Genomic DNA, 27,120 nt, shown 5'->3' on the forward strand with positions numbered 1-27,120 from the left:
AGGTTCAAGAGATTCAAGATTTTTCTATGTTTGTGACCTATGTTCTATGTTAGAGATCATGAATTTTAAATCAATGAGACTTGGGCCTATGTCCCTGTCACCTCCCTGTCACCTTCTTTGTCAGACTACTACTGGGTAAAAACCAATGCATACTAGGAACATCATACAAGACCTGCAGGTTTAGAGATGCTTTTATCCAGACTTATAGACATCACATTCTGGCCCTGGGTCATTCAGGTCCTTAAGACAGGTGCACACTGTTTGGTTTTTCAGTCTTTGATCACTGGTTTGACATGTTCACCAACAGCAAATACACTTGCCCATTATTCGTTCTTCATTAATAAACAATGATTTAGCAAAAGCAATCCACCTACCTGCATGTTATTTATGGGAATAAGAAAAAAATCAGAAAACAAGGAAAAAGGACACAGGGAGAAGATGCAAAACATGAGAGTACACGAGCGCTGCAATTTATTCAGTACTGTAAAATGTTCTAGGAAAGCATATATTTATTGACCTTAAACAAGGGCTTCATGTGAATGAATCAGGAAGTAATGTAGCTAAAATAACCTAAATGCCATAGTGAGTCACTCTTCTATTTACACAGGATCACATTTATAGTCAATACAATACAATAAAATCTTATCAGGGATCTAGTAACCCATAGAAATAACAACCACTTTATTACAGTTTTATTATTATTATTATTATTATTATTATTTTTTAGATAGGTGAAGAGTTCCTAAGAAGTGGGACTCCGGGAAAATATCACTGACACACACACACACACACACACACACACACACACACACACACACACACACACACACACACACACACACACACACACACACACACACACACACACGCCAGATAACACATGTGCCCTTTAAAATTATTTAGTTCTTTTGTGTTTCCTAAAGTAAATACAAAATACGGAGAGTAAGTTTGGGCATTTGGGCAAGTTTTATGTCCTGTGTTGCACAGTCCAACTACTCACCTATAACAGTAATTTATGTACACTTTTTTATTTTTATATGATTCATTCTGCTCCCTGATGTGACTGATAATTTAACCGATAATCACTTTATTTGACTTAAGGTTAAACAGTGACCATATGGTTTTAGGTTCTTCCCTCCTACCAGACCCATTCAGCCCCCACTTTATAAATTTGCCTCTTCCTGTTAGTTCATTATTTGCTTCTCTTTAACAGTAGGATTAAAAGAGCACAATGCAGTCTATGCTTTTTGGAAGTTTGTTCTTTTTGGTGATTTTAAACCATTGCACCTTTCTAAATGGTAAGAATATTGACTTTGTCTCTTTACAAGGGTTTCTGAGGGTTTATATGTATATGGTTTATTTACAACTTTGTTTCTTCTGCAAATATATTAAATATATTGTATATTAAATACTGAGTCTGAAATAACGATCTTATTGTAAAATTTACACTGAATAAGTTAAGCCTATAATGTACAAAAATTTATATTGTACACATTTGTAAAACAATTACTATAAAATTGCAATCACAAAATAATTATAAAAGGGTATATTCTGTAAGTTTATTGCAGTTTAAAATATGATCATTTGTAAAAATTAGCTGACAAACAAATGGAGGTCAAAAAGAGTCCTCATTTATTATTTGGACTGTCATAAATAATAAAGTACCTTAATGTATGAAAAAAAATTGACAAAAAATAAAACTGATCTATAAATTATGTATGGCCCTGCATGCCTGTTAATATTGACTTTCATTTTTAATTGTTTTGTCAGAAATATCTCGAAGCCTGAAATTGAAATCTAAAAAAGATAATCTAAACATTTTAGTTTTATTGAGTATTTTTTCATTACATAGCCAATTGTCTGTTTTTTTCTAGGTGCTGTCAGTTGCCCTAATAATAATCTGAGTATAAAGGATGGCAGTTTCACCCTCTCTAAATCATATAATGATGGCAGTATATTGAGATACGTCTGCCCGGTGGGTTTTTATCCACATCCTGTAAAAAAGCGTCAATGTAAATATGGCCAATGGGATCCTGAACCCACATCAAAGCGAGAGTGCAGAAGTAAGTAACAAACCAATCTGCAACATTTCACCTTCATCACATTGTGTTTTTGCACACAGTTGAATTCCTTTTATTTATCTCATTGACTCTTACAGAGGTTACATGTCCTAATCCAAGAGGTATGGAGAACGGAGTGGTAATACCTTCTAGAAGGATCTACTACGTGAATGATACAACCAAATACAGGTGTAATTCTGATTACACGTTTCGAGGCTCTGCCACCCGTGAATGTCAGGCCAATGGCAAGTGGAGTGGTGGCACACCAATTTGTAGTCGTAACAGTAAGTACTGAGTTTCAACACTCTCCAGTTCCATAATAAAAGAACCTTTATACAATTCTGATGTAATCATTGAGCATGCCAGCCAGATCTTATAGTAATATTTGCTCAACCCACAGCTGATCACTGCCCAGACCCTGGCACTCCACCTGGGGCCAGCAGAAAGGGTAACATTTTCAACATTGATGATAAAGTTACCTACACTTGTGATAAGAATTTAAAATTAATAGGATCCAAAGTGCGTGTGTGTCAAGATGGTGGTCTTTGGTCAGGAAAAGAACCGGAGTGTTATGGTGAGCATCATCATAATAACACAGACACCAGAATGCACTCTAAAGTTCTTCTGTGTAGAAATACTTTAATAAATAAATAATATTTTACTTGCCTGATGTCAGCTTGGGGGCAGTTGGATACAGTTTTCTTTTCTCATTTTAGCTGATTTTACATACGACACTCCTGGAGAAGTAGCAGAGGCATTTGGCAGTTCACTAAAAACTACTGTAACCATGTATGAGGAATCAGGTATAGGAGATACTGTAGACTCCACCAGTCAGAATTTACTTTGCATTTTATTAACTGACTGTAAATTACTTGTTTTTATCGAGTAATTCATAGATTTTTGTTTTTGATATAGCAGGTCAAGCTGGAAAGAAAATACGTTTGGACAAGGGAGGAAAACTTGATATCTATGTTGCCTTGGATGCATCTGACAGCATAGATGAAGCGGATTTTGAAAAGGCAAAAGACATCATTAAGAAGCTCATAAAAAAGGTATATTAGTATTAAACATATTATTGTAGGTTTGAAATGTAGCTAAGAATCTAATTTAACAAGCATCTAATTTAACAAAATATTGTTATATTGTTATATATAATGGAAATAAGAAATAAATAGGCTAAGAAACCCAGCTGGATTTTTGCACTCACACACTCATTTTTACTATAACAAAATCTTTGCATTGATTTTTAATCATCACTTCTCTTTGTTTGGAATCTTCTTCTTCTTTTGGCTGCTCACATTAGGGGTCGCCACAGCGGATCATCCGTCTCATACCCCCCTGTCCTCTACATCTCCCTCTTACAAACCAACTACCTGCATGTCTTCCCTCACCACACTCATAAACCTCCTCCTTGGTCTTCCGCTTTTCCTCCTTCCTAGTGGCTCTATCCTCAGCATTTACCTACAATATACCCCATGTCCTTTTCTTCACTTTTCTAACACATTCTCAATTACTTTGCACTGTTGATCCAAGGCACCAAAACTCCTCCACCTTCACCACCTCTTTTCTCTTCAACCGCACCACTTCTCTGCGCTCTCTCTCTCATTCACACAGATATACTCTGTCTTACTCCTACTGACTTTCATTCCCCTTTTCTTCAGCACGTACCTCCACCTGCTCCCTACTTTCACCACAAATAACAATATTATCCGCAAACATCATAGTCCATTGAGACTCTTGTCTGACCTCGTCCGTCAACCTGTCCATCACCACTGCAAACAGGAAAGGGCTCAGAGCCGATCCTTGATGCAGTCCAACAACCACCTTGAACCAGTTTGTCGTTCCTATTGCACACTTTACTGCTGTCACACTGTCCTCGTACATGTCCTGCACCACCCTCATATAATTCTCTCCCACACCTGACTTCCTCATACAATACCACAACTCCTCGTCGTACGCTTTCTCTAAATCCACAAACACACAATGCAACTCTTTCTGACCTTCTCTATACTTCTCCATCAACATTCTTAAAGCAAATAAATGCGTCTGTGGTGCTCTTCCTCGGCATGAAACCATACTGTTGCACACAGATGGTCACCTCTCCTCTCAGCCTGGCTTCTACTACTCTTTCCCATAACTTCATTGTGTGACTGATCAACTTTATCCCCCTGTAGTTACTGCAGGTCTGCACATCTCCCTTATTCTTAAAAACCGGTACCAACACACTCCTTCTCCATTCCTCAGGCATCTTATTCTATGCACATCCTAAATGCTAAAAAAATGTCTGCAAGCTGCAAAGGCCACATCACAGAATTCCAATAGTCAACTCTGTGCTTGTGATTTTATAATTTAAAGCAAGCTGTAATTTTGTTATACTCACAGTTTATACTGTCACTTGTTTGACACCAGATTGGTTATGAGTGGTTATGGCTGAGTGTTCGATCTTGACTGGTCTTTTATATCATCTATTTTTTTTTCAACAGATAAGCTATTATGAGGTCTCTCCAAATTATGAAATCCTAATTTTTACCACAAATGTGACACACATTATTAAAATGACTGATCAAAAGAGAGGAAACCCAACCAAGTTAAAGGACATTATTGAAAAGCTCGATAATTACAAATATTCTGGTGAGTTTTGACCTGGAGAAGCACTGCTAAAAATCATAATAAAGTTTTACACACATGGTGTTTAAATAAATGGTGTTTTGTTCCGAGCCTAAATCTAAACTAAATGTGGTTCTTTTAGACAGATAAACATTACATAACTTTGAAAAAAAACTGTTTACTGTCATTCTGTTTTAATATGTTGTTTGTGTATAATTGGCAGATAAAGGAGAGAAAACAGGAACCAACATTCACAATGCTTATGAAAAAATACTAGAAAGCATCAGTTTGGAGGAGGCGCACAATAAGGTGGACTTTGACAAGACACAGCACGTCATAATAATGTTTACTGATGGTATTAATTCCATTTTTTACAAGAACATTACATGATGATTTAATGTTACATGTCCATGTTAAATATTATTAATTAATATAATTGTTAACAGTGGTTTAATACTACAGGTATTTACAATTCGGGAGGAAACCCCAAAGGTATTGTTGGACAAATCAGGGAAAAAGTCATCAGATATAAAAAAGACCGGGAAAAATATCTTGGTGAGTAAAACATAAATACAGTAAAACAGTAAAGATTTGTTCACTTCTATTATTATAGAATTCTGCTGCAAAGAGCAGTAACATGAAATAAGAGGCAGTGTGTTTTTTATTTTAAGATGAAATGACAATTTGAATTTACATATATGTAGAAGTCATTAAAATGATATATGCTAATTCTATACATTACACATGGTAATGTTACAGACCTTTATGCATTTGGAGTTGGAGAAGATATTGAGAAAGAGAAAATGGACGAGTGGGTGTCAAAAAGAGATAACAACGAGAAGTATTTTTTCATACTCCCAAACATGGAAGAAGTTGAAGAGACATTAGATACAATGCTTGGTATTTAAAGTTTTACTTTTTTTTGTCTAAAATAAAAAAAATGTTACGATGTTTTATTCTTCGTGCTGCAAATTTGCTGAAATTTTATCGAATCTGTATATTCTATTAAATTTGCAATGTGCTTCAGTGTCTCTATGTGTTGGGGTGTGTGTGTGTATGTGTGTGTGTGTGTGTGTGTGTGTGTGTGTGTGTGTGTGTGTGTGTGTTTCATGGATTTTACTATATGTTTTCTCCTCAGATGAAGGTACTAGTATGGCTCTGTGTGGACTCTATAAAAGTTACTCTGATCCTGGACTTAAATCAAGCATGCGCCTCACTTACCCCTGGCTGATAAAGATAGTTATAACGGTAAGATTTAATTTTTATTTCTGTTCCACTTTTGCACACAATTTTTCTCCCTAAATTGTTCACTACCAGTACCCACTAAATAGCAAATCAGGATCTCCTGTATCACATTATTAAGAGTTTTTTTTTTTTATATGTTCTGATTTGCTGCATTAGATACCACAAATGCTTTGTAGTGTTTTATAGTATTTTATACCTTGGCAGTCTGACTTTTATATGTTCATAATAATATTGTTGCTGAAAACTGTAAACCTTACACTTTGTTTTTCTGCTATCAACAGAATAACGGTAACACAGCAAATTGTATCGGATCGTTGGTCACTCCCAGGTTTATTCTAACTGCTGCCCATTGCTTCAGGTTTGATGATGTGAACGACCAAATTAAACTAGAGGCTCTCAATTCCAAAGGTACAGTATATAAGACAATTTACAAAAGATTAGATGTCTCCATTTTAAAAGGCAATATCATTTTAAAAAGCCATAACATGTCTTTGATGCTTTTCCAAAAAATAATTAATAGAACACAGAAATACTGTTTTGTTTTGTTTTTTAATTGAATGAATATAAATAGGGGATTAATACAGTTTACATTACAAGAATAATAGAATACTTTTGAATGAGATAAAATGCAAATGAGTAACACATGATATGCAGTGAGGAATGCATGTAGTTATTAGAATTATAGTGCAGGAAATGTCAACATGTTTTTTGTGTTTTGTCCCTTATTAGATATTCAGATACCAGGAGTGGAGAGGTTCTATCTTCATGAAAAATTTAATACCACACAGAAGCAAGACAAGGGAATATCAGAGTTTTATGAATATGATGTAGCTCTCATTCAGTTAACGGGAGGTGTAAAAATTGGTACTGACCTCAGGTAAGGAATTTGGGTTAATACCATAAAAAACACACTTTACTGAATCAAGATATTTCTAGACATCACCATGCTAGCACTGTTAACACTCTTTATTTGATGTGTGTCCCAGAACTATTTGTGTTCCCTGCACTGAGGAGGCGCATGCAGCTCTACAACTACCTGCCAGTGAAGCATCATGTGCAAAACATAGTGAGTTTAAAAAAACTCTCTCTTACTGTATAGCATATTTTGATACATATATTGTTTCTGTCTCCAAAGGGTTAGAATCTATTTGCCGGTTTTATTGTAGACCTAGACAGATCCAAAACGTGATCCAAAGGTTGAATACCCTCTGGTCATCAGCTAACCATTGGAGCTTCCTGGGCTTTGCTCATAACAGGGATGTGGGTGGGGCTGCCACGGTACTGTAATTCCTGATAAAGATCCGGGAAAAGTTCAGAAGCCCAAAGATCTTTGTAATTCCTTTACATTAGAAGTAATGACACTTGCTGGCACTGCTTTCACTGTACTCTTATACATCTTAACTCACTGTCATTTAATGATGTGTCCCAAGAAAGTGATGGAATCTTTATGCAAATCACTTTTTTCAGTTTTGACCACTAGCTGGTGCTACAGCAGGTATCATAGCATGGGGCATACATGGGTAACATGGAGCTCATAAATCGTGGTGTATATTAAAATGTCATCAATGTAGAAAATGACAAGTGTTCAATAAATCCTGTAAAAAAATTTAATTCATGAATGCCTGTAACACCGCTGGCACTTAGTTAGTCCATATGTCATGACTCTGTATGCAATCTGGTGGTGTGGAATGCTGTTTTCTACTCGTCCCCTTCTTGATCTGGATTAGATTATAGGCACTGCAGAGGACTATTTTTGTGAAATAACATGCCTTTCTGAGTTGTTTAAAGGTGGATGGTACCAGACGGAGTAGGTAATGGTATAAGACAGTGACAGAGTTCAGGCCACAGATGTCTATGCAGGGTCTTAGTCTACCATCCTTTCTCTCCCCAAAGAAAAAAACAGCAGCAGCGGGTAATGTGGACACATGAATGAAACCCGCTGCAAGTGCCTCTGTGTATTTAACCATTGCTTTAGTTTCAAGTGCTGAGAGAGGATATACTCAGCACCTTCAGGCATATTGGGAAGTAGTTCAATGGCACAATTCAATCGCCAATAAGGGGGTATTGTCTTGGATTTTTACTTATTGAAGACCTCCATCAGGTCCCTATATTCCTTGGTAACTTGAACATGTGCTTTGAAATCAACATTCAATGTTTCATACAGTTTGGAGATCATTGACATAGTTATTTCTAGTGCCACATGAACCACGTATTATGCACCTGGTCCATGTAAAATATTCCCACTCAGAGTTGCTGGAATGGTTTTGTGTGTAACATAGCCGTCTCCTGTTGGGTGATTGTCCACTGTGATAATTTCTAATGGCATTATACAGGAAACGAGGGGGATCTTGACCACCTGGCATTGACGGCAGATCCTGAGCCTATGACAGATGAAAGGGTGTGCCTCAGATTAAAACATTGATGAAAATACTTTCCAAAAAGCCGACTAAAATGTGTGTCCTAGTCCCGTACCTGATCCTCGCTATCCCACACTGCAGAGGCCCAGTCCAAAGTCCTTCCAGTAAGTAGTGTTTGCAAGAGTGTGCACTTTGCGGTGTCCATGCTGTAGGCCTGTTACCTTGTCAGAGGAAACCCAGACAACGGTCGGCGGAACAGTCAAATTTTTCTGCCAATGCCAGTCTGGGAGCTGTTCTTGGTAGGCTGGAAGCATATTTGCTTGGTATGTGAAGACAGCCTGTAGCTGTAAAATGTCTGCTGGATGTTTTTTTTTTTTTATAGACTTTTGTTTGTAGATATTGTAGACAAATCCAAAACATAATCTATAAGAAAGTAATATTAGCAGGTGAGAAGGTATGATACAGCACAAAGAGACAATGAGCGATGCAAACCAGTCCAGTAAAATTGAAAAAACAAATACAATTGGTCAAGGCAACAAAAGCAAATGTGGGTACATATAGCAATGAAAATAGAATAACAAATAGCTTGGTATAGGGTACATAGGACAATATATACAATACTTCGCAATTATTAGCCTTAACATGTTATAAATAGCTAAACCCCAAAAGTGTGTGTATTTAGGTGATGGTCCCCTTCAATGGGGACAGAAGAAATGCAGTGGGACCTGTTACATAACTGAGGGTTAATTTTTGTTTTCCATTTGCTCTGTTACAGGGGAAATGCTTTTGGACAGCGATCTCAGGAACGCACATTTCATAACCCACGATGCTCTAACTAGTGAAAATCCAAAACAACAAGTGCTAATCAAGCAAAATCAATGGGTAAATATGTAGGAATCTAAGAGGAAAATATAATATAGTTCTTTTTGTTCATTTTAATGTATATAGTGCTGATTTTCTTTCATTCTTTTGGTAAAAATAATGTTTTTTTCATTGTTTAAGTGAACAACCCACATTTCATATGAATAATATTGCAGGGTTTGTCATTCAAATCAATATGAGATACAGCCTTTTGTTGAGGTTAAAAGTTCTTTAACACTTTTGTACAAAGATTGTGGACAGCTGACCATTAGATTCGTATGTGCTTTTTTTAAACATCCCATTCCTCAAAGGGAAAGTTTTATTCTGCCGCATCCGAAGACGCGGTTTTATTATTCTATACAATTGTATGCCTTGTGTTATTATCCTATATAGCTCTTATATATTATTTTTTTATATTACTGTGTGCAGCTCCACATTTGTGATTACATAACCAAAGTAATCAAACAAGAACCACACAAGCTATGTGTTCCAATACATTTGTCCATATTGTATAGACTAAAGCAGTACAGCTCCACTCATTTCATGTTATCCTGCATTTCTTTTGGCAAGTCTATTTCCTTGTATTTAAGGGACAATACATTTTTTACAAAGTGACACTTTGCTCTTGATGCAACTTTCAAACAACTGAAGTTAACACAACCATCTGTACAACCATCACATGCAAATAAAAATAATGGGACAGTATTGTTCAGAAAATTGACTTTACACAGATGTATAGTATAGTGTACTGTATAATGTATAAAAACATGAAATATGTAACGTTTTTTAACTTTGGTCTTCAGGTGTATGGAAATTTTGATCTTAAGTGTATATCTGAGTCTACATTTAAGTTCACAATATGGCTCTAATCAATCTTTTACTAATGTCATGTTGTGGTTTATCGCATTCTCAGAGAGACGACTGTATTGAACAGACCACAAAGATATTAAATGTCGAGAAAGAAATTGCAGAGGAAATGTTTACAGATAAATTTTTGTGCACTGGTGGAGAGACTCCAAATTACATAGATGACGTTTCTTGCAAAGGTAATATGCTATGATTATTTTAAAGATGCACACAACTCACAAAGACACAGTTTAAATATACTTTAGATTGGAATGTATTAGTATGCAGATCACCTCATGCTACTCATGTTCCTCTCCAATGTTTGATATGAGCTTTTTATATGAATGTAAAAATCCCTTTACTATTGCTATATAATGCACATTTACTAAAACAATTCACATCAGTTTATCAAATTATCTCCATACTTTAAAAGTGTTTTTTTTTTTTTAAACAGGTGACTCTGGTGGTCCTTTGGTAGTGGAAAAAAATCGTTTGTTCCAGGTCAGAGTTGAATTTCATCCTAAAATAAAATTCATGATTAATCTTTCTTATTGTTTAATTGCCTACAATAAAATGGCTGAAAATAGCAATAAAATTAAATTGAATGTGTGAGCCCAACATAAATACTAGAGTTTATCAGTTGTTGCAGGATCACAGTGTATAACTTTACTTAATATTGATTGATTATCCTCAGGTTGGAATTATCAGCTGGGGTCTGAAAGATATATGTGAGGATGAAGCGGAGAAAGTAGATGGCAGAGACTTCCACATCCACCTCTTCGATCCAGAAGTGCAAAATTTCCTCCAAAAATACCTGGGAGATGGGGATATAGATACGCCGCTAAACTTCTTTTAAATTTTTGATGAACGATAATTTTCACTTTCTGTTACATTTAACATTTAATGTCATGTAACATTTAATTTGCTCCTTTTTTTGCATCTTTACTTAATAACTGCTTAAAGCCAGTACAGATTTTCTCATCAATGTATTCAGCTTTGAGAACAGAATGGCAATAAACCCTTGTTTATATAGTTTTGGTTATTAAGGTTGTTATAATATAATAGTGTCGTGTCTTAAGCAATTATTATTACTTATCTAAAAAAACACTTCCTAAAAGAATGCTGTAGAAATAAAAACCTCGTCCTGTTGTCCTGAAAACTGTCCAGATGAACCACATGAATGAAGGACAAACACAGCTAGCTATAAATGCTTAATCATTAATGATTTGTTTATGGATTTAAATTAGATTATTTGATCAGTTTATGTATTGTTTTATATTGACAACATAAAAAAAAACTTAGTATAACATACAATTGAATTTCCTGTAACAAATCAATGCTAGAGCATATGAGACAAAATGGAAACAACCTTTGAAGTCGAAGTAAATAAAATTTTTTTAAAAAAAAATTAGTTTTGTCCTATCTATACCATGCTACTAGAACACCTTTTCCACAAAATAACTAAGGCATTTCAACAAAAAAACATTATTTTGCAGAAAACACACTGATCAAAATTAGAGAACACTTTCAGATACCTCCCAGTTATTGGTGTTATTCTGGCACCTGGTGCTAATTTCCTTAATTATCTGTTAACCCCTATTTACTGGCAGCCTAACTTCCAGTTTCACTGACTCTGCAAGATGGTGGGCCGTTCTAAAGTGACTGAAAGCCTCCGGCAGCAGGTTGTCCAGATGAAGGCCAAAGGGATGACCCTATCAGCCATAGCAAGACATGTTGGTTGTTCCAAATCTGTGATTTCAATAATATTGAATCTTTCCAACATCGCAAACTCATTCAAGTTCGCCAAGAAGGCTGGTCGTCCACGGAAGACAAATACAAGAGAGGACAGGATACTGCAGACTGAGGATCTCAATGGGCAATCGTTTTCACACTGCAGCTGGAATTGCTCACCAGTTCAGTGCTGAACGGGGTAAAGATCTGTCTCATCATACAGTGTCTCGACGTTTAAGAGCATTTGGACTGAAAGCCCACTATGCATTGACCAAACCTCTCATTAGCAGAAATAATCAAAAGGCTAGACTAAGCTTTGCTGAGGAGCATGTGGTGTGGACAGGGGAGAACTGGTCCAAAGTTCACTTCAGTGATGAAGGCAAGTTCAATTTATTTGGGTCTGATGGGAAACATTATGTTCGGCGACAAACTGGAGAAAGACTGAACCCAAAGTGTGTAAAGAAGTTAGTGAGAAGCGGAGGAAGTGTCATGGTTTGGGGCATATTTTCTGCAGCAGGAGTTGGGCCTCCTATAGAGCTACATGGCAGAGTGAATGCAAATGTTTATCAGAACCTTCTTCAACAACATATGGTTCCTTCCCTGCGTTCATCACCCAATCAGCACGCAGTGTTCATGCAGGACAACGCTCCATGTCACACAGCAAAACGGGTAAGGCAGTTCCTTGAAACTGAAAACATTGAAATAATGACATGGCCTGACCAGAGTCCTGATCTCAACCCAATAGAGAACCTCTTTAAAATCCTTGGTGACAAAGTTATGGCCAGGAAACCCACTACAGTCACCGAACTGTGGAGAAGACTGGAAGAAGAGTGGACCAAAATCACACCAGAGCAGTGTGAGAGACTAGTGCTGTCCTGTGGCCGCAGATGTGCTGAAGTCATTCAGAGCAGAGGCCTGTACACTTCCTACTAATTGCTGACTGTTGTAACCTTCAGAAACTTTTTCCATGCTACAGTCATTGTTGTTCTCTAATTTTGATCAGTGTTTTTTCTGCAAAATAATGTTTTTTGTTGAAATGCCTTAGTTATTTTGTGAAAAAGGTGTTCTGGTAGCATGGTATAGACAGGACAAAAACTCCTTCAACTGTTGAGCAGTGAAGATGACATTATTTCAGAATTGTTCAATTGTTTATAAATTGTTCTCTAATATTGATCGCCAGTGTGTGTATATATATATATATATATATATATATATATATATATATATATATATATATATATTTGATAGGGGTATAACCGTACACAAAACACAGTTCGATATGTATCTCGGTTTTTAAGTCACAGTTCAGTAAAATTTTGGTATAGTTAGTGCGTGAGTGTGTGTGTGTATGTGTGTGTGTGTGTGTGTGTGTGTGTGTGTGTGTGTGTGTTTTACATTTAATATAACATTTTCTAAAGATGAATATATATCTATATCTATATACTGTATATATATATATATATATATATATATATATATATATATATATATATATATATATATATTTATATTTATATATACATATTTATATATATTTATATGTATATTATGTATATATATTTATATGCATATAAATATAAATAAATATGTATATATAAATATATTAAATAAATTAAATTAAATTGAATAAATAAAATGAAATAAATGGAAAAATGTAATTAAATAGTTTACATTTGTTAAACCCTATTTGGGTAATACAGTACAGATGTTTGTGTGTTTTACTTTTAATATATAAGTTATTAATTTATCTTCTACTTAACTGTTCTACTTATATCACCGTAATTTAACAAATGTCTTTATTTCTTCCATCCTTCATTCATTCCCTTCCTCGATATGTGGAGTTCCCAGGTTTTTCTCCTTTAAAACGCCAATGAATCCATATTGCCAGGGTTAGCAATGACCATTGGCGTGATTTAACTCATGCACAAAATCAATGCACTACAAAGCATATTTCCGTTGCGGAGTGAGAAGCCACAGTGACATTGCGCTCTAGTTCCTTTTTAAACATCTGCCGTTGTTCTCAATTTTATAATAAAATAAGTTAACAATAAAATAAAAAACGTGATTAAAGTGACTAAACACATCCCAGTACCAAAAAAGCTTAGTGCAAATAAGTGTACTGTTACACCCCTAATTCGACGTTACCAAATTCAGATTATTTTAAGGTTTCAGAATATCTCTAATCAATCCCAGGAAAATGCAAGGCACATAGAGGCATTTTCACAAAGGCAATCCAAATATTTGTGTTTTTTTTCACGAGTGGGAGGAAAATAGTATGAAGCCTGAAACCTGAGAAAGGTCACAAGGACACAGGAAGGATAAGGGGAAAAATCTCTTACTCTCATTTTGCTTCCTTACATGACTGAAACTCTACTGACTTGATACAGTGTTGGTCAATGTGCTCTTTATTTGATTAAGGTTAAACATTGACCATATGGTATTAGGTTCTACTCTTAGCTTCGACCCTGGTTTATAAATATGCCTCTTTCTGAGAGGTCCTTATTTCTCTCTCTTTTGCAGTAAGGTTGAAAAGGCACCATGTATTCAGGGCTTTTTTGGAGTTTGTGCTTTTTGGTGATTATAAGCCATTGTCCCTTTCTAAATGGTAAGAATGCTGACTTTGTCTTTATAATCTATAGTGTTTTTTATGTTTTGACACTTTTTTGCTTCTAATTGTGACTATATTATAGTAATTATCAGATAAATACTGAAATAATGTATAATGTGAAGTATTTGGAATAATAAAATAAATTACTTACAGTAAAGGCACTAAATATATAATATAGTAATGAATAACATGTACTTTTTTACAATTATTTAAAGATGTACAACAATTACTTTAAAATTTCAATCACAAATTAACTATGGATGTTTTTTCTGTAAGTTTACTTTAATTTAAAATGTGATAATTTATAAAATTAGCTGACAAACAAATTAAGATCAACAAGAGTGTTAATTCATTTTTATATGGAGTGACATAAATATAAAAATTTCCTAAATGTATAATTAAAATAGACAAAAATGCAATTGGGTTATAAATATTGTATGGCTCTGCATACTTTTGAGTTAAAAATCTCTCAAAACCTGAAATTTGTGTATTTTTCCATTACATAGGCAATTGTCTGTTTTTTTTTTCTAGGTGCTGTCAGTTGCCCTAATAAAAATCTGAGTATAAAGGATGGCAGTTTCACCCTCTCTAAATCATATAATGATGGTAGTATATTGAGATACATCTGCCCAGTGGGTTTTTATCCAGGACCTATAAAAAAGCTTCAATGTAAATTTGGCCAGTGGGATCCTGAACCCTCGTCAAAGCAAGAATGCAAGAGTAAGTAACAAACCAATCTGCAACATTTCACCTTCACCACATTGTGTTTTTGCACACAGCTGAATTTCTTTTATTTATCTCATTGACTCATACAGAGGTCACATGTCCTAATCCGAAAGGTATGGCGAACGGAGTGGTAATACCTTCTAAAAAGATCTACTACGTGAATGTCACAACCAAATACAGGTGTAATTCTGATTACACGTTTCGAGGCTCTGCCACCCGTGAGTGTCAGGCCAATGGGAAGTGGAGTGGTGGCACACCAATTTGTAGTCGTAACAGTAAGTACTGAGTTTCAACACTCTTCAGATCCATAATGAAAAAACTTTCATACAATTCTGATGCAATCATTGAGCATGCCAGCCAGATCTTATGGTAATATTTGCTCAACCCACAGCTGATCACTGCCCAGACCCTGGCACTCCACCTGGGGCCAGCAGAAAGGGTAACATTTTCAACATTGATGATAAAGTTACCTACACTTGTGATAAGAATCTAAAACTAATAGGATCCAAAGTGCGTGTGTGTCAAGATGGTGGTCTTTGGTCAGGAAAAGAACCGGAGTGTTATGGTGAGCATCCTCATAATACCACAGACACCAGAATGCACTCTAAAGTTCTTCTGTGTAGAAATATTTTTATAATTAAATCATGTTTAATTTGCCTGATGTCAGCTTGGGGGCAGTTGGATACAGTTTTCCTTTCTCATTTTAGCTGATTTCACATACGACACTCCTGGAGAAGTAGCAGAGGCATTTGGCAGTTCACTAAAAACTACTGTAACCATGTATGAGGAATCAGGTATAGGAGATACTGTAGACTCCACCAGTCAGAATTTACTTTGCATTTTATTAACTGACTGTAAATTACTTGTTTTTATCGAGTAATTAATAGATTTTTGTTTTTGATGTAGCAGGTCAAGCTGGAAAGCAAATACGTTTGGACAAGGGAGGAAAACTTGATATCTATGTTGCCTTGGATGCATCTGACAGCATAGATGAAACGGATTTTGATAAGGCAAAGGACATCATTAAGAAGCTCATTAAAAAGGTATATTAGTATTAAACATATTATTGTAGGTTTGTAATATAGCTAAGAATCTAATTTAACAAAATCTTTACATAATGGAAATAAGAAATCAATGGGCAAAGAAACCAAGCTGGAAGTTTGCACTTACACACTCATTTTTACTATAACAAAATCTTTGCAGGTATTTTCTATCATCACTTCTCTTCAATTGGATTCTTCTTCTTCTTCTTCTTCTTCTTTCGGCTGCTCTCATTAGGGGTCGCCACAGCGGATCATCCGTCTCATACCCCCCTGTCCTCTACATCTGATTCTTTCAAACCAACTACCTGCATGTCTTCCCTCGCCACACCCATAAACCTCCGCCTTGGTCTTCCGCTTTTCCTACTTCCTAGTGGCTCCATCCTCAGCATTTACCTACCAATATACCCCATGTCCTTTTCTTCACTTCTTTAACACACTCTCCATTACTTTGCACTGATGATCCCAGGCTCCAAAACTCATCCACCTTCACTACCTCTTTTCCCTACAACTGCACCACTTCACTACCTTATCTCTCATTCACACATATGTACTCTGTCTTACTCCTACTGACTTTCATTCCCCTTCTCTCCAGCATGTACCTCCACCTGCTTCCTACTTTCACTACAAATAACAATATAATCTGCAAACATCATAGTCCATGGAGACTTTTGTCTGACCTCGTCCATCAACCTGTCCATCACCAATGCAAACAGGAAAGGGCTCAGAGCTGATCCTTGATGCAGTCCCACCTCCACCTTGAACCAGTCTGTCGTTCCTACTGCACACTTCACTACTGTCACACTGTCCTCCTACATGTCCTGCACCACCCTCACATACTTCTCTGCCACACCTGACTTCCTCATATAATACCACAACTCCTCTCTGTCCACCCTGTCCTACGCTTTCTCTAAATCCACAAACACACAATGTAACGCCTTCTGAACTTCTCTATACTTTATCAACATTCTCAAAGCAAATAAGGCGTCTGTGGTGCTCTTCCTCGGCATGAAACCATACTGTTGCTCACAGATGGTCACCTCTTCTCTCAGCCTGGCTTCCATTTAACTTTATTCCCCTGTAGTTACTGCAGGTCTGCACATCTCCCTTATTCTTAAAAACCAGTACCAACACACTCCTTCTCTATTCCTCTGGCATTTTATCCTATCCACATCCTAAATGCTAAAAAATGTCTGCAAGCTGCAAAGGCCACATAACAACATTCCAATAGTCAACTCTGTGCTTGTGATTTTATAATTTAAAGCAAGCTGTAATTTTGTTATACTCACAGTTTATACTGTCACTTGTTTGACACCAGATTGGTTATGAGTGGTTATGGCTGAGTGTTCGATCTTGACTGGTCTTTTATATCATCTTTTTTTTTTTTTTCAACAGATAAGCTATTATGAGGTCTCTCCAAATTATGAAATCCTAATTTTTACCACAAATGTGACACACATTATTAAAATGACTGATCAAAAGAGAGGAAACCCAACCAAGTTAAAGGACATTCTTGAAAAGCTCGATAATTACAAATATTCTGGTGAGTTTTGACCTGGAGAAGCACTGCTAAAAATCATAATAAAGTATTACACACATGGTGTTTAAATAAATGGTGTTTTGTTCTGAGCCAAAATCTAAACTAAATGTGGTTCTTTTAGACATTTAAACATTACATAACTTTGAAAAAAAAACTGTTTACTGTCATTCTGTTTTAATATGTTGTTTGTGTATAATTGGCAGATAAAGGAGAGAAAACAGGAACCAACATTCGCAATGCTTATGAAAAAATACTAGAAAGCATCAGTTTGGAGGAGGCGCACAATAAGGTGGACTTTGACGAGACACAGCACGTCATAATAATGTTTACTGATGGTATTAATTCCATTTTTTACAAGAACATTACATGATGATTTAATGTTACATGTCCATGTTAAATATTATTATTAATATAATTGTTGACAAAATAAACCACTGTCAACAATAATATTAATAATAATATTTATTATTATAATTGAAAATACTACAGGTATTTACAATTCGGGAGGAAACCCCAAAGGTATTGTTGGACAAATCAGGGAAAAAGTCATTAGAGATAAAAAAGACCGGGAGAAATATCTTGGTAAGTAAAACATAAATACAATAAAACAGTAAAGATTTGTTCACTTCTATTATTATAAAAACAGTAACATGAAATACAGGCAGTTTGTTTTTTATTTGAGATGAAATGACAAGTTGCATTTACATAAATGTATAAGTCATTGAAATGATATATGCTAATTCTTTACATTACACATGGTAATGTTACAGACCTTTATGCATTTGGAGTTGGAGAAGATATTGAGAAAGAGAAAATGGACGAGTGGGTGTCAAAAAGAGATACCAACGAGAAGTATTTTTTCATACTCCCAAACATGGAAGAAGTTGAAGAGACATTAGATAAAATGCTTGGTATTTAAAGTTTTACTTTTTTTTTTGTCTAAAATGAGAAAAATGTTAATGATGTTTTATTTCTTGTTCTGCAAATTTGCTGCAATTTTGATCGAATCTGTATATTCTATTAAATTTGCAATGTGCTTCAGTGTCTCTGTGTGTTGGGGTGTGTGTGTTTATGTGTGTGTGTGTGTGTGTGTGTGTGTGTGTGTGTGTGTGTGTGTGTGTGTGTGTGTGTGTGTGTGTGTGTGTGTGTGTGTGTTTTCATGGATTTTACTATATGTTTTCTCCTCAGATGAAGGTACTAGTATGGCTCTGTGTGGACTCTATAAAAGCTACTCTGATCCTGGACTTAAATCAAGCATGCGCCTCACTTACCCCTGGCTGATAAAGATAGTTATAACGGTAAGATTTAATTTTTATTTCTGTTTCACTTTTGCACACCATTTTTCTCCCTAAATTGTTCACTACCAGTACCCACTAAATAGCAAATTAGGCTCTCCTATCAAGAGGTTTTTTTATATGTTCTGATTTGCTGCATTAGATACCACAAATGCTTTGTAGTGTTTTATAGTATTTTATACCTTGGCAGTCTGACTTTTATAAGTTTATAATAATGTTGTCGCCGAAAACTGTAAACCTTACACTTTGTTTTTCTGCTATCAACAGAATAACGGTAACACAGCAAATTGTATCGGATCGTTGGTCACTCCCAGGTTTATTCTAACTGCTGCCCATTGTTTCAGGTTTGATGATGTGAACGACCAAATTAAACTAGAGGCTCTCAATTCCAAAGGTACAGTATATGAGACAATTTACAAAACACTTGATGTCTTTATTTTAAAAGGCAATATCATTTTAAAAAGCCATAACATGCCTTTGATGCTTTTCCAAAAAATTATTAATAGAACACAGAAATACTGTTTTGTTTTGTTTTTTAATTGAATGAATACAAATAGGGGATTAATACAGTTTACATTACAAGAATAATAGAATACTTGTGAATGAGATAAAATGCAAATGAGTAACACATGATATGCAGTGAGGAATGCATGTAGTTATCAGAATTATAGTGCAGGAAATGTCAACATGTTTTTTGTGTTTTGTCCCTTATTAGATATTCAGATACCAGGAGTGGAGAGGTTCTATCTTCATGAAAAATTTAATACCACACAGAAGCAAGACAAGGAAATAAAAGAGTTTTATGACTATGATGTAGCTCTCATTCAGTTAACGGAAGGTGTAAAAATCAGTCCTGACCTCAGGTGAGGAATTTTGGTTAATACCATAAAAAAACACACTTTATTGAATCAAGATAATTCTGGTCAGATGGTTGTAAGTTCAAGCACCATCACCATGCTAGCACTGTTAATACTCTGCTGAATTATCTCTGGATAAGGGGACCTGCCATGTCATAGAAATGAAAAGTAAACATAAAAAAAACAATTTCAAGCATATTCAATTGACAGAGAAATATATAATATAAAGACAGAAATAACAATAATAAATTCAGAAATAAGAAATAACTTTCATTTCATACTTGTTACATCTTTAATGTGATCTTCCAACAAAGAAAAAAAGTAAAAAATAAATATTTAAATATTTTTAAAAAAATAAAAAAAAAAATTTTTAAATAAAAAAACCTACAACACCCTGATTGCATAAGTTTGCCCACCCAACTGTGAAAGGAACTGCATGATTCTCTGCCAGGTACTGGTCACTCCAGCCAGAGTCTAGATCTCATTTTAAACACCCATGGAATGACCCAAAAAAAGAGCCATACACAAGAGATACCCTTGCAGTTTGAAAGAACTTTAACTTTTTTGCAAAGTGGGATAAAATTATAAAGTCTAGATGTGTGAAGGTAATAAAGGCAAAAGGTGATTCCACAAAGTATTATTTGGGAGGAGTGTGCAGACTTAGCCAATCAAGCTGTGAGTAACAAGCCTGACATTTTTATTGATATTATTTATGTTGTTGTTATTTCTGTTACAATTTAATATTTAATTATAATATAATTTAATAAGGGTGTGTAAACTTTTTATATCCACTGTATATAATTTTATATTTAATAATTTTTATATAATTTTCCCAAATGCAACTCCTATGACTTATAACTCTTTATTTGATGTGTGTCCCAGAACTATTTGTGTTCCCTGCACTCAGGAGGCACATGCAGCTCTACAACTGCCTGCCAGTGAAGCATCATGTGCAAAACATAGTGAGTTTAAAAAAACCCTCTACTGTATAGCTTATTTTGACATTGTTTGTGTCTCCAAAGGGTTAGAATCTATTTGCAGGTTTTATTGTAGACCTAGAAAGATCCAAAACGTGATCTAAAGGTTGAATACCCTCTGGTCGTCAGCTAACCATTGGAGTTTACTGTGTAATATATTAAAATGTCATCAATGTAGAAAATGACAAAAGTGTTCAATTAAACCCGGAAAAAAATGTAATTCATGAACGCCTGTAACACCGCTGGCACTTAGTTAGCCCATATGTCATGACTCTGTATGCAATCTGGTGGTGTGGAATGCTGTTTTTTACTCGTCCCCTTCCTTGATCTGGATTAGATTATAGGCATTGCAGAGGACTATTTTTGTGAAATAATGCTTTTCAGAGTTGTTTAAAGGTGGATGGTACCAGACGAAGTGGGTTATGGTATAACACAGTGACAGAGTTCAGGCCACGGTTGTCTATGCAGGGTCTTAGTCTACCATTCTTTCTCTCCCCAAAGAAACAAAAACCTCACTGCAAGTGCCTCTGTGTATTTATATACATGGCTTTAGATTCAGGTCCTAAGAGATGATATACTCAGCACCTTCAAGCATATTGTAAAGTTATTGAAGACCTCCATCAGGTCCCTATATTATTTGGTAACTTGAACAGGTGCTTTTTTACTCAACATTCAATGTTTCATACAGTTTGGAGATCATTGACATAGTTATTTCTAGTGCCACAAGATCAGGGAACTCAGGATTATGCACCTGGGCCCATGGAAATCCCAGGATGAAAGGGATTGTTTGGAGAGGAGATGGCAAACAAGACCAGCTCCTTCATGTAAAATATTCCCTCTCTTAAAATTGCTGGAATGGTTTGGTGTGTAACATAGCCGTCTCCTATTGGGTGATTGTCCTCTGTGATGATTTCTTATGGCATTTTACAGGGAACGAGGGGGATCGTGAGAACCTCCACCACCTGGCGTTGGGCTAGGATAACGGTAGATCCTAAGCCTATGACAGATGAGACGGTGTGCCTCAGATTAAAACATTGATGAAAATACTTTCCAATAAGCCGACTAAAATGTGTGTCCAAGCCCCGTACCTGATCCTCAGAGGAAACCATGACAACGGTCGGCGGAACAGTCATATTTTTCTGCCAATGCCAGTCTGGGAGCTGTTCTTGGTAGGCTGGAAGCATCTTTGCTTAGTATGTGAAGACAGCCTGTAGCTGTGAAATGTCTGGATTCTTGGTAGGCAAAGTATTCTTTGACATTGCGGCAGACTCAGAAGGGTTAGAATCCAGCTATGTTTTTTTTAATAGACTTTTGTATGTAGATATTGTAGACAAATCCAAAACGTAATCTAAAAGGAAGTCATATTAGCAGGTGAGAAGATATGATACGGCACAAAGAGACAATGTGCAATGCAAACCAGTCCAGTAAAATTGCAAAAACAAATACAATTGGTCAAGGGAACAAAAGCAACTGAGGGTTAATTTTTGTTTTCCATTTGCTCTGTTACAGGGGAAATGCTTTTGGACAGCGAACTCGTGAAAGCACATTTCATAACCCACGATGCTCTAACTAGTCAAAATCCAAAACAACAAGTGCTAATCAAGCAAAATCAAAGGGTAAATATGAAGGAATCTGAGAAAATTTAATATAGTTCTTTTTTGTTCTTTTGGTAAAAATAATGTTTTTTTCATTGTTTAAGTGAACATCAAACAACTGAAGTTACCACAACCATCTGTACAACCATCACATGCAAATATAAATAATTTGGGGACTGGGGAGGGACAGGATTGTTTAGAAAATTGACTTTACACAGATGTATAGTATAGTCTACGGTACAATGTATAATAACATGAAATATGTAAAGTTTTTAACCTTTGGTCTTCAGGTGTATGGAAATTTTGATCTTAAGTGTATATCTGAATCTACATTTAAGTTCACAATATGGCTCTAATCAATCTTTTACTAATGTCATGTTGTTTATCGCATTCTCAGAGAGACGACTGTATTGAACAGACCACAAAGATATTAAATGTCGAGAAAGAAATTGCAGAGGAAATGTTTACAGATAAATTTTTGTGCACTGGTGGAGAGACTTCGAATTACATAGATGACGTTTCTTGCAAAGGTAATATGCTATGATTATTTTAAAGATGCACACAACTCACAAAGACACAGTTGGAATATACTTTAGATTGGAATGTATTAGTATGCAGATCACCTCATGCTACTCATGTTCCTCTCCAATGTTTGATATGAGCTTTTTATATGAATGTAAAAATCCCTTTACTATTGCTATATAATGCACATTTACTAAAACAATTCACATCAGTTTATCAAATTATCTCTATACTTTACATTTTAAATTTTTTTTAAACAGGTGACTCTGGTGGTCCTTTGGTACTGGAAAAAAATCGTTTGTTCCAGGTCAGAGTTGAATTTCATCCTAAAATAAAATTTATGATTAATCTTTCTTATTGTTTAATTGCCTACAATAAAATAGCTGAAAATAGCAATAAAATTAAATTAAATGTGTGAGCCCAACATAAATACTAGAGTTTATCAGTTGTTGCAGGATCACAGTGTATAACTTTACTTAATATCGATTGATTATTCCCAGGTTGGAATCATCAGCTGGGGTCTGAAAGATATATGTGAGGATGAAGCGGAGAAAGTAGATGGCAGAGACTTCCACATCCACCTCTTCGATCCAGAAGTGCAAAATTTCCTCAAAAAATACCTGGGAGATGAGGATGTAGATACGCCGCTAAACTTCTTTTAAATTTTTGATGAACGATAATTTTCACTTTCTGGTACATTTAACATTTAATGTCATGTAACATTTAATTTGCTCCTTTTTTTTGCATCTTTACTTAATAACAACTTAAAGCCAGTACAGATTTTTTCATCAATGTATTCAGCTTTGAGAACAGAATGGCAATAAACCCTTGTTTATATAGTTTTGGTTATTAAGGTTGTTATGGTATAATAGTGTCGTGTCTTAAGCAATTAATATTACTTATCTAAAAAAACACTTCCTAAAAGAATGCTGTAGAAATATAAACCTTGTCCTGAAAACTGTCCCGATCAACCACATGAATAAAGGACAAACACAGCTAGCTATGAATGCTTAATCATTAATGATTTGTTTATGGATATGAATGAGATTATTTGATCACTTTATGTCTTGTTGTATATTGACAACATAAAAAAAATGTTAATATAACATACAATTGAATTTCCTGTAACAAATCAATGCTAGAGCATATGAGACAAAATGGAAACAACCTTTGAAGTCGAAGTAAAAAAAAAAAAAAAAAAAAAAAAAAAAAAAAATATATATATATATATATATATATATATATATATATATATATATATATATATATATATATATATATATATATATATATATATATATATATATATATATATGATAGGGGTATAACCGTACACAAAACACATTTCGGTATGTATCTCGGTTTTTAAGTCACAGTTCAGTTAAATTTCGGTTTAGTTAGTGTGTGTGTGTGTGTGTGTGTGTGTGTGTGTGTGTGTGTGTGTGTGTGTGTGTGTGTGTGTGTGTGTGTGTGTGTGTGTGTGTGTGTTTTACATTTAATATAACATTTTCTACTTAACTGTTCTACTTATTTCAGTTTAGTTTAAAAGAGAAAGAGAGATTCTTGAAACTGGACATAAAACACACAAAATGGTCAACCAGCCTGGGATGTATAGTGCTTTTATTTTATAAAAATAAAATGTTTATACAGTGAGAAAAATAAGTATTTGAACACACTGCTATTTTGCAAGTTCTCCCACTTAGAAATCATGGAGGGGTCTGAAATTGTCATCGTGGGTGCATGTCCACTGTGAGAGACATAATCTAAAAAAAAAATCCAGAAATCACAATATATGATTTATTAACTATTTACTTGTATGATACAGCTGCAAATAAGTATTTGAACACCTGAGAAAGTCAATGTTAATATTTGGTACAGTAGCCTTTGTTTGCAATTACAGAGGTCAAACGTTTCCTGTAGTTTTTCACCAGGTTTGCACACACTGCAGGAGGGATTTTGGCCCACTCCTCCACACAGATCTTCTCTAGATCAGTCAGGTTTCTGGCCTGTCGCTAAGAAACACGGAGTTTGAGCTCCCTCCAAAGATTCTATATTGGGTTTAGGTCTGGAGACTGGCTAGGCCACGCCAGAACCTTGATATGCTTCTTACAGAGCCACTCCTGGCTGTGTGCTTCGGGTCATTATCATGTTGGAAGGCCCAGCCTCGACCCATCTTCAATGCTTTAACTGAGGGACGGAGGTTGTTCCCCAAAATCTCGCAATACATGGCCCCGGTCATCCTCTCCTTAATACAGTGCAGTCGCCCTGTCCCATGTGCAGAAAAAAACCCCAAAGCATGATGCTACCACCCCCATGCTTCACAGTAGGGATGGTGTTCTTGGGATGGTACTTATCATTCTTCTTCCTCCAAACACGTTTAGTGGAATTATGACCCAAAAGTTCTATTTTGGTCTCATTTGACCACATGACTTTCTCCCATGACTCCTCTGGATCATCCAAATGGTCATTGGCAAACTTAAGACGTGCCTAAACATGTGCTGGTTTAAGCAGGGGAACCTTCCGTGCCATGCATGTTTTTAAACCATGACGTCTTAATGTATTACCAGCAGTAACCTTGGAAACGGTAGTCCCAGCTCTTTTTAGGTCATTGACCAGCTCCTCCTGTGTAGTTCTGGGCTGGTTTCTCATCTTCCTTAGGATCATTGAGACCCCACGAGGTGAGATCTTGCATGGAGCCCCAGTCCGAGGGAGATTGACAGTCATGTTTAGCTTCTTCCATTTTCTAATGATTGCTCCAACAGTGGACCTTTTTTTACCAAGCTGCTTGGCAATTTCCCTGTAGCCCTTTCCAGCCTTGTGGAGGTATAAAATTTTGTCTCTAGTGTCTTTGGACTTTGGTCTTAGCCATGTTAGTAGTTGGATTCTTACTGATTGTATGGGGTGGACAGGTGTTTTTATGCAGCTAACGACCTCAAACAGGTGCATTTAATTTAGGATAATAAATGTAGTGGAGGTGGACATTTTAAAGGCAGACTAACAGGTCTTTGAGGGTCAGAATTTTAGCTGATAGACAGGTGTTCAAATACTTATTTGCAGCTGTATCATACAAATAAATAGTTTCTTCTTCTTCTTCTTCTTCTTCTTCTTCTTCTTCTTCTTCTTCTTCTTCTTCTTCTTCTTCTTCTTCTTTCGGCTGCTCCCATTAGGGGTCGCCACAGCGGATCATCCGTCTCCATACCACCCTGTCCTCTATATCTGCCTCTTTCACACCAAATACAAATAAATAGTTTAAAAATAGTTTAAAAATCATATATTGTGATTTTTGAAATTTTTTTTTAGATTATGTCTCTCACAGTGGACATGCACCTACGATGACAATTTCAGACCCCTCCATGATTTCTAAGTGGGAGAACTTGCAAAATAGCAGGGTGTTCAAATACTTATTTTCCTCACTGTATATATATATATATATATATATATATATATATATATATATATATATATATATATATATATATATATATATATATATATAAATACCATACACTTTTTATTAAATGGATTAAATTGCGTTATAAATTAAATTAAATTGATTAAATAAAATGAAATAAATGCAAAAATTTAATTAAATAGTTTACATTTGTTAGACCCCATATATACTGTACAGATGTTTGTGTGTTTTACTTTTAATATATAAGTTAATTATTTATCTTCTACTTAACTGTTCTACTTATATCACCATAATTTACCAAATGTCTTCATTCCTTCCATCCTTCATAAATTTACTTCCTCGATATGTGAAGTTCCCAGGTTTTTCTCCTTTAAAACGCTAATGAATCCATATTGCCAGGGTTAGCAATGACCAGTGGGGTGATTTTACTCATGCACAAAATCAGTGCACTACAAATCAAATTTCCGTTGTGGAGTGAGAAGCCACAGTGACACTGCGCTAACTCTAGTTTCTTTTTTAAACATCTGCCGTTGTTCTCAAATTTATTAACAATAAAATCAAAAACATGATTAAAGTGACTAAACAAATCCCAGTACCAAAAAAGCTTAGTGCAAATAAGTGTACTGTTACACCCCTAATTCGACGTTACCAAATTCAGATTATTTTAAGGTTTCAGTAAATCTCTAATCAATCCCAGGAAAATGCAAGGCACATAGAGGCATTTTCGCAAAGGCAATCCAAATATTTGTGTTTTTTTTCACGAGTGGGAGGAAAATAGTATGAAGCCTGAAACCTGAGAAAGGTCACAAGGACACAGGAAGGATAAGGGGAAAAATCTCTT

At 35.4% G+C, this 27,120-nt stretch overlaps 1 protein-coding gene across 5 annotated transcripts; it reads left to right on the forward strand.

Annotated features, from left to right (window-relative positions):
• Positions 1-1,150: 1,150 nt before the first annotated feature.
• Positions 1,151-23,706, forward strand: LOC310739071 (complement factor B-like). 5 transcript variants are annotated; one of them, XM_083564669.1, is made up of 18 exons: positions 1,151-1,298; positions 1,875-2,063; positions 2,159-2,344; positions 2,461-2,634; positions 2,777-2,863; positions 2,976-3,112; positions 4,544-4,691; positions 4,891-5,022; positions 5,130-5,222; positions 5,427-5,567; positions 5,806-5,915; positions 6,194-6,320; positions 6,642-6,789; positions 6,899-6,978; positions 9,045-9,151; positions 10,044-10,176; positions 10,431-10,477; positions 10,671-11,008. In XM_083564669.1, exons 1-18 carry the CDS (start codon positions 1,232-1,234, stop codon positions 10,830-10,832), a joined length of 2,268 nt encoding a protein of 755 aa, XP_083420795.1. In that variant the 5' UTR covers positions 1,151-1,231; the 3' UTR covers positions 10,833-11,008. The 5 variants fall into 5 exon arrangements, with proteins under 5 accessions (XP_083420795.1, XP_083420797.1, XP_083420794.1 ...); XM_083564671.1 differs by having other exon boundaries at positions 2,979-3,112; XM_083564668.1 differs by lacking the exons at positions 1,875-2,063; positions 2,159-2,344; positions 2,461-2,634; ... (12 more) ...; positions 10,431-10,477; positions 10,671-11,008 and adding exons at positions 14,847-15,035; positions 15,131-15,316; positions 15,433-15,606; ... (12 more) ...; positions 23,128-23,174; positions 23,368-23,706 and having other exon boundaries at positions 1,180-1,298.
• Positions 23,707-27,120: the final 3,414 nt, after the last annotated feature.

The sequence above is a fragment of the Silurus aristotelis genome (genome assembly GCF_946808225.1).
Source record: "Silurus aristotelis genome assembly, chromosome: 16".
Taxonomy (NCBI): Eukaryota; Metazoa; Chordata; class Actinopteri; order Siluriformes; family Siluridae; genus Silurus; species Silurus aristotelis.

Excerpts from the sequence above, each read along its gene's own strand:
- LOC310739071 (XM_083564669.1), top strand. The coding sequence starts at position 1,232 with ATGCAGTCTATGCTTTTTGGAAGTTTGTTCTTTTTGGTGATTTTAAAC. Across the intron at positions 4,692-4,890 it reads CGATAATTACAAATATTCTG|ATAAAGGAGAGAAAACAGGA; the intron begins GTGAGTTTTGAC and ends TATAATTGGCAG. Across the intron at positions 5,023-5,129 it reads CATAATAATGTTTACTGATG|GTATTTACAATTCGGGAGGA; the intron begins GTATTAATTCCA and ends TTAATACTACAG.